A 19,767-nucleotide genomic window follows, 5' to 3' on the forward strand; every position below is an offset into this window, starting at 1 on the left:
TTAAAGGTGTGCGCCACCATTGCCCCTGAGTTTTTGTTAATAACAGAACACTTTAGATAAGCGCTTCGCCTTTCTTGTCAAAGAACCATCTGTTTCAATGCACCAGGCAATTCCAAGCTGTGGAGTTTATTTAAAGACTGGTGAGACAGAGTTTCCTCAAGGGCTATTAGATAGGTGCCTGAGGAAGTGTCTTCGGGTTGAGATCTACAGAATGAAGGAACTAGTGCTGGAGAACAAGGGATAGAGCACGTGAGGCTGGTACCGCAGAAGGACACAAATGCACAGGCACAGTCAGAGCCACACAGCGCAGGCCAGTGTGAACACAAACCAGCAGCCACACAAAGGCATGCTCACGAAAGGGTTGAAGGTCAGCGTCTTGTTTAGAGCAGGGCTACACTGCTTTCTATGCAAATGATGTGCACTCAGAGAAAAGGGAGCAGCATTAATATAACTAGCGATAAAATGCACTGGAAGGACAGCTGTAGGACATAAGCGCTGCTCACAGCGGATCCCATGCAGATCCCACGAGTAGGCATGCAGTTAGTTATTCATCTCCGGCTTGGACAACCACGCACAGAAACACTTCACAAAACCACACCTTTGGTGTCAGCATCATCTCAAGCTACAACCAGGCTCCATAAAGATCATGCAGGATAAAATCTTTCCTCTATCCACCCGACTTTTGTGCACTGAGGTTGGAGGCTCTCTCCAGAAAGTGACCATCATGTCACACCTCAAAAGCTAATGCATCACTAACTACACCTGAGACCATGCTCAAATCCATTTCTCTGGAACTGAAGAATGTTCACAGTTCAACCCTACCTGAAAACCCAGCCCCAGCCCCATTCCCCACACAGATCACTCTCTTCTCTCACCCACAAGAGCACCACTAGAGTAAACACGGCTGCTGGCTCACAATACCCATGTCCCTTCTTTCTTTATTGCCCCTCTCCCCCCATCTTGTAGGTTTATACTCCTCATTCTAGTAGATAACAGAGGTAAGCTGCTGCGGGAGAGATCTAATACATAATTAGTCCAGAGAACAATTAGTAGGAGGGAAGTGGGGTGACTCTATATTCTTTACTCCATGTGAGTCTCAACATGACACGCTTAGCCTCTCTATGAAGGAAATGATTGGCATAATTACAAATGGGATCATCAGCCCAAGGGATGAATCTGCTAGGAAGCGGTGAAGATGGAACTGTAATCCTGGACTATCTTACGTGAAGGGAAAGTCTAGCCTTTCCCAGCTATCCTCGCCGTAGGCTCCATGAGCCTATGCAAAACACAGGAAGGGGAGTGAGGAAGAGAGTGAGCGAGGAAGAGATAACCCTCCCTGGGCAAGGACCAAAGCACTGTTGGGAAGCAGCAAGCACCGCATGGGTTCAGCCCTGGCCATCTGAACGGACCCCTGCTTGGGGATTTAACATGGAAACGGTTTTGATTTGTCTGCATTTGTTTTCTTACAAAACAAGGGTAGAAATAACGTTTGGTTTTGCTTTGCTTTTCATATTCTCACAAGTGAACCTAATTACTTCCGTTGAATTATAAACCATAAACAAAGGGTGAATTGACACACCCAGAAAGATTATATCTTATCACCACCAGCAGAATAGATTTTCTTACGTGTAGAGTGGAATGAAAGAATTCTCCAGACAGTTTAACCATTCAGTTACCTATAACCACTCAGACCTGTAAGACTCTGATGAGGAATAAATAGGAATAATTCATATTATGCTATGAATAAAGAAGCTGCTTTGGCCTATGATAGGGCAGAATACAGCGAGGCAGGAAATCCAAGCAGAGAAACAGGGAGAAAGAAGGCAAAGTCAGAGAGATGCCAGCAGCAGCCAGGGAAGCAAGATGTGAGATAACAAGCCACAAGCCTCAAGGTAAAATATAGAATAATATAAATGGGTTAATCTAAGTTGTAAGAGCTAGTTAATAATAATCCTTAGCTAATAAGCCAAACATTTGTAAGTAATATTAAGCCTCAGAGTGATTATTTGGGAACTGGCAGGCGGGAAAGAGAGAAACCTCCAGTTACAAATGGTGCCCACTGCCTAGCGTGGATCCACGTAAGACCTGAGAAAGTTTAAAAAAGGTTCTGAACACACAGAAATGAAGCCTCACTGGGCTTCCTAGTCTCACAGTCTCATACCAGCAGCAGTGCAGAGACACATCTCTCAACAGCTGCCTACAAAGTAGAGCTGGGCACCAGCCACCATGAGCTTAGAAGCATAGGTTTCCACAGTCTCACACAGGCCTCAGTACGGAGAGGCTAATCAGCTGTACGCTGTGTGGTGGATTTAGCTTTTACTCAAACAGACTAAAAGGGGTGATGGGCAGTGTGCTTGTTTGGTGGTGGCTTGGACCTGCTGTGTCCCAGAGTTGGAGTGGTGAACATGGCTCCCAGAACTGGCAGTGAACGTACCTCCACCATGTTGGAAAGCAGAATGGGGTGGAGCCAACAGCCCAAGCTGCAGCTTTGGTCATAGCCACACCCACTTAGCATTTTAAAAACTCTCCTGGACAGAAAACAATTAGGGATACATAATAAAGATAGATTCAGACAAAAAGGACTCTAAATGGATCACAATGTGTTCCATTTACAAAGGCTTGGGAAAGAGAGGATAAAAGATAGACAGAGTCATAGATTAAAAGAATAATTTAAAGATAATAAATAGGTTCATTAAAAGGAAATAGAGTAATAAAAAGTATAATAAGCCATGTAAAGATAGAAAATACACAGAGAGTCTGGATTATTAATTATGTAGAAAACTACTGCATTTTCTTTCAATCTTTTGACTGTCAATGAGCTAACTGAAGAGAGATATTTGATTGTGCGGCTGCTGAACTAAACCAACATAGAAGTATCTGACTTCAAAATTTGGGTCTAAGGATATGTTGCTTTGTAAAAGAGGTCCTGCTTTTGTTTCCACAGAAGACGAGAAGCTGTGGATTCCTTCTAGGCTAATGTCGTTTGATGAAGACCCCCTGAGAGGCCTCCAATGGGAGCAATGGCCCAGGTGATCCAACATCCAGAACAGCTTACAGGCTACTGGCTGAGATGAATCAACCACACACACACACACACACACACACACACACAAAACAATCAAGACTTGACCATAATTTTTATTTTTTTCAGGATCCCCATTAGATTATTACATGTGTCCCCAATCAGCAGGAAGTAATATAGAAAACTATACCCAAATTCCCAAAAATATTGTTTATGAATGTTTGTTTTGAATTATAGTGGATTGGTTATAAGTGATTAATGGTCACAGTCAATCTCATTCTAAAGAAAAGGGGGGCTATGATATAGAAATGATAAAAAGGTAGATTATTAAATCTATTTTGATCCAAAAAACAACTTTTAATCTCAGAATACTTCACATTGGTATAGATTTTGGTTTATTGATACATATTTAAGGTGAATTTTGTTATACTATATGTGTATTTCTACTCTTGTTTAAGGTATTATGTTTATGCAGCTCATTTAAAATGTAATATACAGTTAAAATACAAATTAACAATCAGCTATAATAGTCAAACCTACAAGCATATTAGTTAGGTTTTCTAGATATACAGACATATTTCAGATGGATAGGTAATCTTCAAACACTTCAAAGGCCTACAGAATGTGGTATTTAAAATGTTTTAAAAACGTAGACTTTTCTGCTCCTGGCAGCAGCAATTACTTCAAGGAGATGATGGGCACTGAAGAAGCTCCTTATGGAGTTTCCTTTCAATATGGCAAAGTTAGCCATCTGGGCAAGAAACTGCTCTTGCCTGGACTGCTTGACAGTATAAAATGGACATACAGGATCTACAGGAAAAGCGACTGATGAACTTCCCAAAACAAGATGGAACAGTCCTTCAGGGTTCTTGCTTCATGGAAGAGTCTGCCAGGCACTCTTCAGGACACTGCAGACTGACAAACTGCCAATATAGGCGTAACAGGTTCAAATTTCCTGCTTCACTAAGAAATGTGCCAGATACTATGGTCAAGAGGGATGCCCTAACATTACAGAAGACCTTTGGGTGATTGTCCAGGCTGGCAGATATCTATATCATTTCTAGAGTTTTTAAAGTTGCATAACTTCTAGTTAACTTAGGTAATATTATATCCCTCTGGATCTTTGATGGAGATGAAGAACAGATAGTTATAATTATAGCTTTCCTTAGTTATAGTAAAAGATAAATTAGATATGAAACTTTAGACTCACAAAAATAGGATAGAATATTTTCTTCAATTTTGCCAAGTTCAAACAGACTAAATATTGTAACTATAGTTCTTGCTTGATAACTGTTTTGGTATATGTAATTTTACAATGTTAAAGTTAAAACCTTCCTTTTTAATTAGACAGAAAAGGGGAGATGGTGTGGGATTCCCCTCTGTGTGGTGTGAATATGTTTTATTACTACTGGTTAATAAAGAAGTGGCTTTGGCCAATGGCTGGGCAGAATACAGCTAGGCGGGAAATCCAATCAGAGAACAGGGAGAAAGAGGGTAGAGTCTGAGAGATGCCAGCAGCTTCTGGGGAAGCAAGATGTGAGGTAACAAGCCATGAGCCTCAAGGTTAAGTATAATATAATAAAAATGAGTTAATTTAAGTTATAAGTTAATAAGAAGTCTGAGCTAATAGGCCAAACAGTCTGTAATTAATATTAAGCCTCAGAATGGTTTTCAGGAACTGGAAGATGGGAGAGAACAATGTCCGGTTACAAGATTCTCCATTTAAAGAGGTATGACCTGTCTTCCTACTTATAAAATATTACAGAAAAATGATACATTACATTAAGAAATTATATCACTGATATTTCAAACACAATTTTCTAAAATGTACTTTGAAAACATGTATTTTTAATTATTTTGTAAGTTTCTGATATGGCATTAGGATACTGACAGACTCAAGGTAGGTGACCAAATGCACAGAACTAAGTAACAAAACAATATTGAATTCACTACCTGTCCTGATCGATTCTTTTCAAAGCCAAATCTTGGGCTCTTGAGAACAACACTCTAACCAAAGCATTCTGGGTTAATAGGCCACAAATCTAAAATAGAACTTACTGTTGGTTCTGTGGCACATGCTTGTAATTCCAGAATATTGGAGGCTGAGGCGGGGCGGGGGGGGGGCTGAATTCTTGAGAGCAGTCTAGGCTACAAAAAAAAAGGACTCATTCATAGAAGACTGTCACGGAAGCTGTAATTTACATTAGCAATTTACCAGATGCAAGGTGCACTCCACACATTGTATAATATACAGGCATGCTGAGCTTAACTTGTAGCCACCTACTCTAAAACATGGGAGCACTTCTGATACCACCAATGGACCACATGCTTACAGAGCCAGTAGGGATAATCTGTAAGCCAGCTTAGACACTTGTACTAACTACTGGAGATACGCAGTTGAATTATTGAATATGACGATGAAATGAGTGAAAAAGTAACTTTATAAAAACCTAAGTTGAACATTTTTAGGAACCATCAAAATAAATTGCTAAAAGCTCACTAAGTATAACCGAGACAGCAGTTCAGACAGATGGGGAATCATTTCTGAAAATCTAGGATTCTGTTCTCACAATGATTTTAAATCACCTCAAATTCTCTAGACTCTTTACAACAAACTAAAAACAGAAGCTGTAGGCAATGCATTATGAATGTGGGTTACACAAGACAAGAACTGCACTCCCAGGAATGGACTCAAAGGGGAGACGCCGGCTATCTAAGGACTGCTGAGCGTGCATGAGATGAGACATTCACTGCTCCCCTGTCCATCGTCATTTCTACAGGTCAGCAGATGACTGCAGACCTCCTTCTCCACTCCCCTAGCCTCCTCCTGCTGCTGTCCCCACCTGAGCTGTGGACCTAGGGCAGCCTTGTCCTGTGAGGATTGTAAGGGCACTGGAGTTTGCTGTGGGACAATGGTCTTTTATCCTGTCACTTGTATTATTTTTAATAAAATGCTGATTGACCAGTAGCCAGGCAGGAAGTATAGGTGGGGCAACCAGGCAGGAAGTAGAGGCAGGGCAATGAGAATTCTGGAAAGAGGGAAGTTTAAGGCTGCAGTAGTGACCCAGCCTCAGAGGACACAAGATGTGACTGCCTCGCCAAAAAAGGTATCAAGCCAGGTGGCTAACTCAGACAAGAATTATGGGCTAATATAAGTTATAAGAATTAGTAAATAAGAAGCCTGAGCTAATGGGCCGATCAGGTTATAGATTATGTAGACCTCTGTGTGATTCTTTGGGACTTAACAGCTACAGGACTGGGCGGGACAGAAAAACCTCAGCCAACAGGCGTTAACGAGCTAGTATGTGCAGACCATGCATACGTCTTAGTCTCCAGGTGAAGACAGTGCCATCTTTAGATGACTCTTAATGGCTGTCAGCTGTAGGACCTAATCATGTTAACTTAAAAACAAATTTGCCTTAATGATCATTAAGCAACATAAACACGAACAATTTATGATGTATTTACAAGGCCCACTATTACGACCAAATTTTGCTATTAAGGTTAATTATTAATGTGTAAATATGATAACAGGGGTTTGATTGTGTATTTTTGGAAAGTCTTTACATATATATGAACATATTTTCCATGAAATAATGTTGAAATGAGGGAAGGGGACATGTGGGATACTGTCCAGAAGCAGCTCCCTGTAGCTACAGGAGGTGGTCCACGAAGGGTCACTGTGCCTATCTACTTTGGTCTACGTTTGAAATGTTTACAAATAGCTACAAAAAAATGCTGAAGTATGCCAAAATGTTTGGATAATATATTAACAATTCATAGGCATGGACTTTTTATGAAATTCTATTAATATATTTTGAATAAACAAAAATAATCACTGAATGACCCACAGAAGAACAAAGATTCATTCACTGAATCTCAAAATCCTAAACCAGAATGATGTCATTTCTTCTAAGACCAGAGCAACATTCTGGCCCAGTTCTCGGTATTTCAGCTGCTTCTTACCCTGCCCTTTTCATACCTGGAGGCTTCAGGAGTCAGTCACACCAGAAACCACCTACAGCATCATCAGAAGAGGAATGCAGTCAGGCCTAAGTGACCCTGCAGTGGCGGTGTGGAAATCGTTCTTCTTATCTGGGTGGACACCAGTGAGGTCAGGATGACAGGCCAACCTGGCTATAGGTCAAAGGGGTGAATGGTCCAATGGGTTATGTGCATCCACGTGTCCAGGAAATGACAGCTTCTACCTGGCTTTCAGACACACCTATCAGATATATTCTTACTTCTTTTCAGAATCTCTGAACTGATTGAGATACACAAGTTACAGAAGGATGATCCTCCAGGGCTTCTGAAGCACACTGATCTGATTAAATACAGCAATGCTTGTCCTGGATACAATCCATTAAGGTTTAAGAAGGAATTAAAGATTTCAATCCGGTATCAAAGTGAACACAAGCTCAAGAAGCAGCAGCAAAGGAGCCAGTCGTCGGGCGTGGTGAAACACTCTGATAGTTTCACACTGCCACACAATGCAAGGTCCCAGGCGCAGCATAAAGTTAGCTCCCTACTGACTGGCCAGACATGCACACCCGAGGGTAATACCTTTCCTTAGAGCTCTGAATGACAACACCACCCCTTCCTTCAGGTCTCGGTCACCTTCCTGTGGGACTTCACTGACCACCGTATTCAGCCCCACCCCCACTCACCTTGTCAACTGGCCACCACTCCATGGGAGAAAGTCCTGGGGGCAGGGATCTTATTTTATTTTATGTGCACTGGTGTTTTGCCTGCATATATGTCTGTGTAAGGGGTCAGATCCCTAGAACTGGAGTTACAGACATTTGTGAGCTGACATGTGGATGCTAGGAACCCATGTCCTCTGGAAGAACAGTCAGCACTCTAAACTGATGAGCCCCCTGAGGACAGTGATTTGAAAAATAATTTCTTAGAAGCTATATTCCTCACGTTGCAACATTCTTTGGTCCAATAAGTGAGTGATAAAATTACTAAAGAACAAAACAGCATAATGAGTGACCATGTGATTTCGGTGGACTGGGTACATGGTTCTGTTCTACAGATAAAGAGAGGTACTAGAGACAAGGCTGGCCAGGAACTCACTACTCAGTAGAAGATGACCTTGAACTTCTGATCTCCCTGACTCTACAGTCCAAATGCTAGGACTGGACTATGTGAGATTCAACAACTTGTTCTGTTTATAGTACTATGAAACACCACAACCCAATCATAACACCCATTTCTCGCTATACTGACAGATACATTGGTAAGCCCACAGGGAAATGTTCAATTAGTTCTTGAGATCAATTGGTAAAGATAACACTTTAGTAATGTTACCTTCAATTTTTAAAGTAGATGGCTGCTGCTGCTTCTCCTCCTCCCCTCCTTCCCTCTCCTTTCTTCTCTTCTACTCAAACCATGAGTGTCACTATCTCGAAAGCCATGACAAAGCAATCTTTCTAGTCTGGGAGTCTAAAACCTCTAACCTAAACAGAAAACACCTATGAGAATCCTACAAACCAGAGAGCGAGTGCGAAGCCCTCTGACTCCTTTGGAAACTCCCAAAGGCAGCAAACAGAGGCCCAAGGCTCCAGCAAAGGCAGTGGAGAGCAGTCAGCATCCAGACACAGTGTGAGACCTGGAGAGGCAAACCTACAACTGGTCTCAAGCACCCTAAGGGACAACTGGTGGACAGCTCCTTCCTGCACTGGGACAGGAAGTCAGGCCATGCAGAGATCTGCACCCCACACAGAATAGAACCAGCAAATGGCTCCCTCGTTCTCACTAAGGAGGGCAGGTGGACCGAACTTCTAAGCTTAAGGAGTAAAAACTAAAGAGCAAGCCCCTGGAGGGCTGAGAGGACCGGAAAGCAATATAAGGTTTTACTTCCAAGGCCAGCTATGGGCATCCCGAATGTAAAGACTTTCACCCCCAGGTTATGATCAACCCTGGGGCTGAGCAGATTATAGGAGGGGGACAAAAATCCATCGTACATTTTTATAGAAGAGTAGTTTTATTTATCATTATATTTCTTTATGCCCATCTGGATTGTTTGGAATTCACAGCCGAATCTACTCCAGTCTGTCTATTTAGAGGAAAGTGAACTTGCAGTACTTGTCTGCAGCACACTAACCAGACTCGTCTGGGATCAGAACCCAGGCTCCTGATCTCTCTGCTAGCCTAACACTGCTCTAAGACACACATTATTATTGCATTCTGAAGACATTACATTTTTTTTCTTAAATACAAAATTCAAAGGAAATCTCAAACCAAATGAGTTCTTATGACATGGCTACAGTTACTACAAAGGATGGTAGTAACCTCAAAATCCATTCCATGCATACAATGCCCCCTCATGTATCTTGGGTGTTTTACTTTATTTGAGACGGTCTTGGTATGGTAGCCTAGACTTGCCTGTACTTACCATGTAACCCAGGCTGGCCTAGAACTCTCAGCAATCCCCGTCAAAAAAGCTTCGTGTGAAAACACAATTCATGGAGAAACACTCAGCACTAAAAGGTAGTACGAGGTCATTAGTATTTATGATGGTTGGCAAGATGAGAACCAGCCAGGAGACAAGGCTCCCAACGCCTATGAGAGATTATCTTGGTTAGGGTTACCTTTTGGTGTGCCTGTGAGAGGTTATGTGGATAGGTGGGAAGACCTACCCACTGTGGGTGGCACCAATCCCTAGCCTGGGCTCTGGGATTATCCCCCTCTCGCTCTCTCCTTCATAACTATAGGTGGAGTGTGACCATCTGCTTCCTGCTCCTACAGCTTTGACTCTGTTGTGAGAATGGATTGTACCCTTGAACTGTGAGCTGAAATACATCTTCGATTGCTTCTGTCAAGGCATTTTATCATAGCGACATAAAAAGAAGCTATGAGCATTTGTGAGTCTGTGTATTACTGTAACATTATACACATTTGAATAACAGTATCAAAAATGGGAAGAATTTATGCTCTTTAAAGACTGACTCAACCCTTTCCCTGGAGAACGTGTTCTAAATACTGAAAACCAAGCACAGCATATAAACACATCAAGCATTTTAAGGAAACTGCTTACATGGAAACTAAAAGGAGAACTAACTTTAACCATTCCTAAACACCACGTCCTTGTCCACAGGGAACTGGGAACAGACCAGGGCATGAGACTCTCTGTCCACCACATGCTCTTTGCTGGCTCCTAACATGACAAGGCCTGAATAGAACTTTAGAGCTCAACCAGAGACTCTAGACACTTGTGCCTTCTTTCAAATACACTTTCTGTCCTGAAGGAAGGACACTCTGTCAAAGAGCACTTTAAAATGAGACCTCAGCTTCGGCACACCTCATTATGGAATGGTACTCTCTCACGGAGAGGTAGAGAAGCAAGTCTGTGACTCTTGGGAGCACTGTACTTACCATGTAACTCAGGCTGGCCTAGAACTCTCAGCAATCCCCCTGTCAAAACAGCTTCGTGTGAAAACACAATTCATGGATAAATACTTCAGGACTCATGTTCAGATATTAAGTTACAAAGACTGAGTCAGGAGACCCAGCATCCTTAAATACTATGTTTATAATGTCTAAATGAGCAAGAGGGGAAAACATCACAGTTTCAAAGACCATAAGGAAAAAAAAGAGAAAAAGAAATACTAATTGGGAAGTTGTAAGGTGCACACAAGTGTACAACTCTGAACACTTGGCAGTAACTCCATTCCCACCCAGATGCGCACACAAACATCCCAGAGATGAGATTTTTCACAGATGCTGTCACACTCAGCTCTCTTCCCTTCCAGTGAGTGTGCTCCCAGGACACTATGATTCGGCTTTTATTCCAGCAGGTGTGGCTAATATCTGAGCCACTACCAGACTGGAACAGCAAAGTGCAAGACATGTTCAAGCAAAAAGCATACAGTCAGCAGGGCAGTGGTGGCACATGCCTTTAATCCCAGAGTACAGGAGGCAGAGGCAGGTGGATCTCAATGAGTTCGAGGCCAGCCTGGTCTACAAAGTGAGTTCCAGGACAGCCAGGGCTATACTGAGAAACCCTGTCTTGAAAAACCAAAAAAAGCTTACAGTCACATGGCCTGTAAGACATGCTCCTTAGCACAAGGGAAAAGCTCTGGAAAATGCCAAAACAGAGTAAAGGCAGAAAACCACAGAGAGAAGTACATGTGCTAAGCAGAACTTCACCCTGTATTCACCGAACCCCGATTGAGCTGCACTTCGGTTGCACAGAGTCAGGGAAGTAAGGGAGCAAAATCCTGACACTGACCAGCTGGGGCTGCTAGGAATCCCAGTCAGAAAGAAAGAAGGAGGGGACAGCAAGGAAATGACGCCAAGGTGTGGAGCAGGGAAGGAGGGAAGCCCTCCTGAGAGGAGGCCAGCATCGGCTGTCTGGCATAGCTGGAAACCATGGACGGAGCAGCAGAGGGGGACAACTCAAGGCTGAGAGACTCCAGAGGACCGGGGTAAACAAACGCTTCCTGGAAAACACAATTTCAGTGTGCCAATCAGAACCCACTCAGACTGAATCCCAGGGAAAACATAAAATAGTAAAATATCCAAGGAAACAAGCACCATGAAGGAGGGTGCAGAAAGACCCAACTGGACTTCTGTTAGCAGACTCATCAGGTCAGAAACTGAAAACATGAGGAAGGAATCAGAGACTAAAGAATAACCACACAGATTTAAGTTGAACCAAACAGAACTTCTAAAACTAGAACACAGCCCAGACACCCCTAGCCTTGCACATAATCCACACTGACACCACAGTGGACTTCAGGGCAGTGAAGACGGGGTCTTGACAACAGGCGGAGGGAAGACCTGGGCACTTAGAAAACAACTGGAGCCAATGGCTGCTCAGCGACCTTGGAAGCTGAGCAAGGACAGGTTCGCTGTGCTGAGCCTAGAACTCGCGCCCAGAAAGCCCACCATCTCGGATGGACAGGAAAAATGCATTTCATAAATGACCAGTTATCAACAACAAGCCGGCCTTAATGGGAACCTCAATTTACTCTAAGCAGAAGAAAACCCAGTACCCAAGAAAGGGTGTAGCTGGGAGCAGTGGTGCACTCCGGAGGCAAAGGACTGAATATAAGAAAATATAGTATACAAAGATAGGGACATAGTACATCTAAATAATCATTAATTCTATACAGTGAAAATATCCAGTTTCTATTTTATTTAATACTAAGCAATAACTGATTATACTAGGAAATTTACTGCAGTTATATATCCTTAGGTCATTTTTAAATTCAGAAAGTATGATATTGAGTAATTTCAGACTTAAATTTAAAAACATTAACAGACTAATGTCCTCCACTGGGGGAAAGAGACATATAACACAACCCCCAAATGCTAGGGATTGGAAGAGGCAGGTATAGCTTCCAAAAACCCTGAGAGCTGACTAACCCTCAATCAACCTGTGAGATGGTAAATATCAGGAAACATAAACAGGGGCAGATAAAATCCCTAGCAACAAAGATAGCTCGGATCAAAAAGTAAGTTCTGTCAGGACCCTTTCCCAGCACTTGGGAGGCAAGTGGGTCTCTGTGGGTTTGAGGCCAGCTGGGTCTACAGAGCAAGTTCCAGAGCTGGTAGCCAACTCTGTCTCAAAAAACCAAATAAATAAATAATTCAACCAATATTTATGAAATGAAAGCTAGCAAAGTCAGATTAACAGTGGAAATAATAGTTTTAAGGACAATGCATCACTAGCAACAGAGGGTCACCTCGTAAAGACAAAATTCTAATCACCTGAAAGGTGCTATTAAGCTTAGTGAAACTGTTTAAGCCCACCATTTTATTTAGTCTTTTGTTTTATATTTTAAGTTTTTTTTGTTTGTTTTTCGAGACAGGGTTTCTCTGTAGCTTTGGAGCCTGTCCTGGAACTAGCTCTTGTAGACCAGGCTGGTCTCGAACTCACAGAGATTCACCTGCCTCTGCCTCCCGAGTGCTGGGATTAAAGGCGTGTGCCACCACTGCCCGGCTAAGTTTATTTTTTATAAAGTTTTTAGAACCTCATAGGTAAGCATGTTGTATTTGTAACATTTCCATCTCTCCCTCTCTTCTCTCTCCAACCTGCCTACTCTGGCTGACTTAGACCCCTTCTGTGATTCTCTTTACTTATATGAGCACGTGCGCGCGTGCACACACACCTGAGTACATTTACTGCTGCTCACATATACAAGTGTTTGGAGCTGACCACTCAAGCCTGACAGGGGTCTTGTCCCTGGAGGGCCTTGACTCTCCCTCCTTCAGCAGCCACTGAAAGCCCGGAATGCCTCCCTGCAGGTGGGGCCTGAGGGTTTCCATCCCACTGGTATATGCTGCTGGTGGGGTCATTATGCAGGCTGTTTGGACAACCACATTACTGAGATGTCTGGGTAAGGCTTCCTAAGGCTTCCTATAGGGTCACCACATCACAGCGGACTCCCTGGTCCTCTGGCTCTTAAATCTCTCTATCCCTTCCCCTGCAAGAGCCCATTTTAGTATTTCCAGCAACTTCAGACTGTGAATCAGTAAGGATATAGATATGAACAGCATCTTTAACAAGTTCAACCTAATTAACTACATACACACAGAGAACTGATAGACCCTTTCTGCACAAAGACACATAACCAACTTGCTTCCTAAGTATATGCTTAGTCTCAACAAATTTCTAGCCACAGTACTGGCTATCAATGAGACTCCCTGATCAATGCTTTCAAATGAGAAATAATCAAAAGATAACGGGGAAATCTTAAAGTTTTGGAAGCTAAGTACAATGCTTACAACTCACAGGTTAACGATTACTCTTTGAAGTCTCAAAGTGTGAGGCTGATCCTGCTATTTATTTAACACACTAAGAATTTATTTTTCATGGAATTATGAGTAGACCCCTGTATTTCAAAACATTACTAATATCTAAACTGCAGGTATAATTTTTGCATCGTGCATGTATACTTTCTTTTAAAAAAAAAAAGTTGCTAACTTTCAGTCGGAGCTTCAATAAGCGATAATTATGAGTCTCTGTCACTAGACTGTCACTGTACACTAGACCACGACGTCACTGTGCTCTTCCACACTGGTGCTGGGAATACCATGGTGAGCGAACACACAAGTCCAGCCCCGGGGCCCACAGCAGTCTAAGGAGGCAGCCACCAGCTAGAGAAGCACATGTAATCGGAAACTGGGAGGGATGACAGGACAAAGAGGTTTCTGGGAAGGGATGCTCTGGGCTAGGACCTCACGCGCACAGAGAAGGCGGGCAGGAAGAACGGACACATCACATCAGGGCTTTCTTGACTGGGTTTCATCACAAAGTCCGGACAGCCTCGATCTTAGATCCTCCTGTCTCTATGCCCCTAGAGCTAACATTACAGGTTACACCACTACACCCTGATGAAAGCTACCAAGTTTCAAGCAGTTAAAATCAAACTATTATTTAACTTTTAAAGGCAAAACACAGTATAAAACAATCTTTGCCAAACTCTTCACTTCCTAATCTCTTCCTCCTTTACTAAAGATTGTTTCACGTTTCTCACAGAATCTTTCTCTGACTACACATACAGATAGGTAAGACATAAAATACTGTTGTGTGAAGTGCCCAGGAAGCATCTCTAGGTCTCCTGCGCTATAACCATACAGCTAGGTATGGTGGCACATGCCTGCCATCCCAGCACCTGGGCACAGAGGCCTGCAACCGCTGGGAGTTTAACATGGTCTACAGAGCGAGTTCCAGGCCAGTGAGGGCCCATGTCAAAATCAGAAAATTCTCCCCAAACAAACAATTTTTAAAAGTCTTGTGTGTGTGTGCATGTGCACGCATTTGTGTATGTGTCCACATGTGTGTGGAGGCCAGGAGGTCAGAGGTCACATAGGTGGCCTTTCTTGTTCTCCATCTTGTATTGAGACTGTGTCTCTCGCTGACTCTGACGGGTGGGCTGGCTGACCAGGGAGGCCTCCCCAGTGCTCTAACTAATGCACTAGTTTGGGCTTTTTTTTTTGTTTCTTTAAACTTGGATTCTGGAATCCAGGCCCTCATCCATTTACACGTCACCAATCAGCCCATCTCAGCCACTCGGCTTTAATTCCTAAGACTCTTCTGGTAGGATTTCTATTAATTAAATAAAGAGGTTTTTGCTTGGAAGGGACTACAAGGTTGCTTTCTAACTGTCCCCATGGATGCAGTCTAGTGAAGAGCCTCGTCTCCTAGCCAGATCGCCAACGTCCCACACTCATTTGCATAACAGATCTGGAAAGTGAAGGTGGAAGGCGAGGCACCAGGCACCCAGAATTTTATTATTCCTATAAAGCGACCATGTAAGCGCAACAGGATCCAAATCAACCAGCAAAGCCCAACTCCAGTATGAAACTTACAGTTAATCACGTGGCTATAGGCCGGCTGCCATTAATTGTGTTTATTTTGACATAGACAAAAAGTTCTCAAGACTTGATCTTTGAAATGAACTCATGTTTACTCAGATTTACTGCAGGATTATGTCAGAGCATAATCTCAGGAGACACCTAATGGAGGTCACGAAAGAAACACTCCTACCGCCCGTCCCTCACTGTGTTAAATGAGACCCAACTGGACTTCAAGCAGAGTACTCAAGCGCAGTCCAGCACTAGACTGAGGAACGATGAGAAACAAACCCGGACGACCCCTTTAAAATGTTCAGTTACTGATTTTCTGTTTTGAGCAGAAGAACTGCCCAATTAAAGTTCTTTTTGTCTATTATGACTTTACCAAGAACTCTTAAAGTAATGACATTCAGGATGACTAGAGAGACGGTCCAGTGGTTAAGACACCGGCTGCTCTTCCAGAGGAACAGGATTCGGCTCCCAGACCTACATGGGAGCTTACAACTCTCAACTCTCAGTTAACTCCAGTTCCAGGGGATCCAGTGGTCTCTTCTAACCTCTGTGGGCACCAGGAAGGCATGTGGTACACAGATGTCCATGTGGACAAAACACCCATACACAAAAAATGATTTAAAAAGTGGGACTTCAGAGTATATTCAAGAAAATATATTAAGAACAACGAAGATGAAAACAGTATCTGAAGAAAATACCATCCTCCAGTAAATCCTGCGGCAATCCCAGCAATACCTCAAACGTCCAGATGAAGCATTTATTTTCCAACACTCAGCTCTTACAGCCAAAGCTTGAGAACCACTTGAGCTTAAAGCGTTATTCAGAGTCCATCATCATTACTAAGTACATCTAACCACCTACAGGAGTAAAGGAAGGAGAAAAATCAAACGCTCAGCAGTTAGGAATGGGAAGGGGCTGGGACAAACAGTGAACAACTGAAAAAGACTCTGGTTTGTCACAAGAAGCATCTGGGAAGAGAAAAGCTAGAAAACGGCAGAAGGCTTCCCTTCTAATAACTGCTTCCCAGCCAGCCACTTTCTTCAGTCAGCAATGGTCCGTCACCCAGTCCAGGTGGGGACCCCGCCACCAGGAACTGTGATTACGAAGTGGGGAAGGGCACCAAGGGCCAGGAGAGCTGGAATTTGCCTTCAGAGAAGCAAATAACAAGGGAGGAAATGTTTACTCGGCTAAGGACTAAGAGACTTGTGTTCAGTGAGGTCACAGGCAACTCAACTTCAGAACAGGGACCACCGTGTGCTTTTTCCACTGGAAACGTTAAAGTTCAAGCTTCACCGGGAAACAAACGTTTCATTAAGCATGGACATGTGCATTTGCTGCCAAGCGAAAACAGACATGCGCACCTCAGAGCCGTCAAAAGCATTACAAACCGACTCCTACAGAATAGGGTTCATGTCACAAACCACTGTCACCGCTGCAAGACAACTATGCACTTGGACTCGCAATTTCTGAAATGTTTGGCAACAAACCTCAAAATCAAATTTCCTTAGAAATCTTTTGCTTGAATTGGGTTTTATTGCCAACAAGGTGGTCACAAAATCAGGATGTTCAAGAGGGGGGCAGTTGGTTCATATCTGATAAAACCAAGCAACAACACAGCCCAGACAGACTAACGAGGCAATTCTGAGGACAGCGACCCTAGCAAGTTCCCTGGGGAAGCCTCATTTCTGTATAAACACTCCACCTACAGAGCCGGAGCACGGAATCCGTCTGGGCCCCAACTTCAACAGACCAAGCGGTATCAGGCACTTCTCATCTCTCAAACTCCTTTACATTAAAAAAAAATTATCCTTCCATAAACTCCCACCCGAAAATCAAAAAGTTTGCATCAACCCAGAAGCAGCTTAGATAATTCAAAAATAATTATGGAAAGACATAGCATGTCTTATGTTTGACATAATCAGAACTCCACGGACAAGTTAATCCACTCCCCACACATCACATCACAGATCCATCAGGGGTTCACCTACGGTCCTTCCTCCGACCCCAGGTCCTCATTTTCAAGGTTCAGGCTTTTCCCGAGGGCTATTTCATCCCCAAGTAACTACTGAAACCGCACAAGAAAACGGAACCGGAGAGAGGAATTTTTGCAGACTCAGACAGCAAAAACGGACTGCTAATTTCACAAACAGCAGCATAAAATAAGCAAACCAAGACTTCTGGCCATTCACCAAGCAGGAACCAAAGTTCCACTAAGCAATTCGGGCCTTGGCCCGTTTTTCTTGTTGTTGTTTCTCTTCTGTCAGCAAACACCTAACCTAAAAGCACAGTCATTTCCCTTTTGATACTTTATTCACTCCGAAAACGTCCCATTCAAACCGAAAAGACAGCAAACCAAAAGGAAAAAATGAGAGACTTGAAGGCAGTGGGCGCGGAGCGCGGCTCCGGGAGTTTGCGGCGTCCTCGCCGCCCGGCTCGGCCCCCTGGCGCGCGGGGCCGCGGACCGGGGAGGGAGGCAGGCGACGGGCGGCAGCCTCCGGGGGTCCGGGGCTCCAGGGCTGCGGGAACTTTCCGTCCCGGGGCGCTCGCCTCGGCTCTGGTGCAAACTTTGCAAAGCGGCCTCCCGGGAAGCCGACCCCAGCGCTCCTCCGCTCCGGTGCCCGAGGCGGCGGCCCGGGCCGCGGGGACTCGCGAGCGACCCCGCCGGGGCTCTTCAGCCTCCCTCCCCCGCCGCCGCCGCGGAGCCGAACGGCCGGCCCGGCCTGCGCCGCGCGCCCCTCACCTTGGTGGCCATGGCGGGCGGTTCCCGGGCCCCTCTGGGCCGGCTGGTCTCCCGCGCTGCGGAGCGAGCTTCGGCCCTAGGCGGGCGGAGAGGACGGCAGCTGCGGCTGCGGCTGCGGCTGGAGGCTGCGGCCCGGCGCGGCGGCGCGGCGGCTCCGTCTCAGCCTTGCTCTCGGCGCTCGGGCCCCCGCGGCTCGGCGCCTCCCGCCGCCGCCCGCGCCTGCAGTTCCTGAAAGTCCCCGGCTGCGCGGCCCCCGCCCCCGCCGGCCAAGCCTCCCATGGACCGCGGCGTGCGCGGCGTGGCCGGCGGAAGCGCGCCTGGGGCCTCGGTCGCAGTCCGGCCTCCACGCCCGCCCCGGCCTCCGCCCCGACCCCGCCGCCCGCGGGCCCCTGTGTGCGGGGGCCACGGCCGGAGCGGCGGCCGCGGGGGCGGGCGAGCGCCCGGGTCGCGGCCTGGTCCTCGCCGAGCGGTTCCCCGGGTCGATGCGTGCGGGTGGAGGACGACGTTGACTCTGGCTACCCGTCTGGGATCCCCGGGACACGGCGGGGCTGCGGAGGGGTCGGGGTACTTGGGGGTTGACTACCGCGGGTGCCACATAGACAGCCAGCCCGGGCCGAGCAATGGCTTCCTGCTCCCTGCCTGGGAGATCCTGCCTTCTCCATGGAGTTTCCTCAAGGCTGTGATCTGGCCTGGGCGTCTGTCCGGGCCTGGACGCTTGGGGACTCCATTCTGAGATGACCCACTTCGGTCTTTTGGATCATTAAAAAAAAAAAAAAAAAAAAAGCCTCAGAGCTTTGAGGGTACAACAGGTTTCCTTAAGTTGAAAGAGAAGTCCGAATTATAACATCTTTAATTCATTGTAGTTTGTCCACAGTGGAATCTATGTGAGTTTTATTAGTAAACGATGACTTAAATTGAGCAATGAAAATTTTTTCATAAAAAAAATGCAACTGGAAGATTTGCCTTAATTATTGCGATAGTTTAGTGCTTTGTATTTTTATTTAGGCTATATCTTCTAGACATAAAATAGACTCTATTACCCCAGGAAGTTGGTATTCAAATTTGTAGCTTCTTGGTGGTGGGGGGGGAGTAGAATGAATGACGTATGAGCCCTTGTGTTTGCTCCTTAGCACTGGAAAAAAATTTTTTGACTCCCCAGAGATTTTGCCAGTTATAGCCAATAATTATGTTTAAGTGGTACTATAGGGTTTTCTGTGAATGTGTTGTGTTGAGCTCATGGTCAATGCTATTGTCGGCCGTGTTAATATTCTTAAGTAGAGTGTGTGTGTTGTGTGTATGTGTTATGTGTATGTGTAGTGCTGGCTGGTTATGTTAACTTGACAAAGGCTAGGGTCATTTTGGAAGGGGGAACCTCATTTGAAGAAAATATGCCCCCACCAGTTTGGCCTTCAGGCAAACCTGTGGTTCATTTTCTTGATGAAAGATGTGTGATGGGTGTTGCCACATCTGGGCTGGTGGTCCTGGTCACTGTAAGAAAGCAGGCTGAACAAGCCATGAGGAGCAAACCAGTGAGCAGCCCTTCTCCATGGCCTGTGCATCAATTCCTGCCTCCAAGTTCCTGCCTTGAGTTACTGCCCTGATTTCCTTCCCTGATGAAAACTATGATATGGAAGTGTAAGCAAAATAAACCCGTTCCTCATCAAGTTGCTTTTCATAATGCTTT

At 44.8% G+C, this 19,767-nt stretch overlaps 1 protein-coding gene across 1 annotated transcript in view; it reads right to left on the reverse strand.

Annotated features, from left to right (window-relative positions):
* Window positions 1-18,284, reverse strand: part of Snx9 (sorting nexin 9) — an 88,838-nt gene extending 70,554 nt beyond the window's left edge. Inside the window, exon 1 of the mRNA XM_038338798.1 lies at window positions 18,084-18,284. Coding sequence (XP_038194726.1) covers window positions 18,084-18,095 — 12 coding nt within the window. The 5' untranslated portion in view covers window positions 18,096-18,284. The remainder of the gene's footprint in view (window positions 1-18,083) is intronic.
* Window positions 18,285-19,767: the final 1,483 nt, after the last annotated feature.

This window comes from Arvicola amphibius, chromosome 8 (genome assembly GCF_903992535.2).
Source record: "Arvicola amphibius chromosome 8, mArvAmp1.2, whole genome shotgun sequence".
In the NCBI taxonomy this organism is placed as follows: Eukaryota; Metazoa; Chordata; class Mammalia; order Rodentia; family Cricetidae; genus Arvicola; species Arvicola amphibius.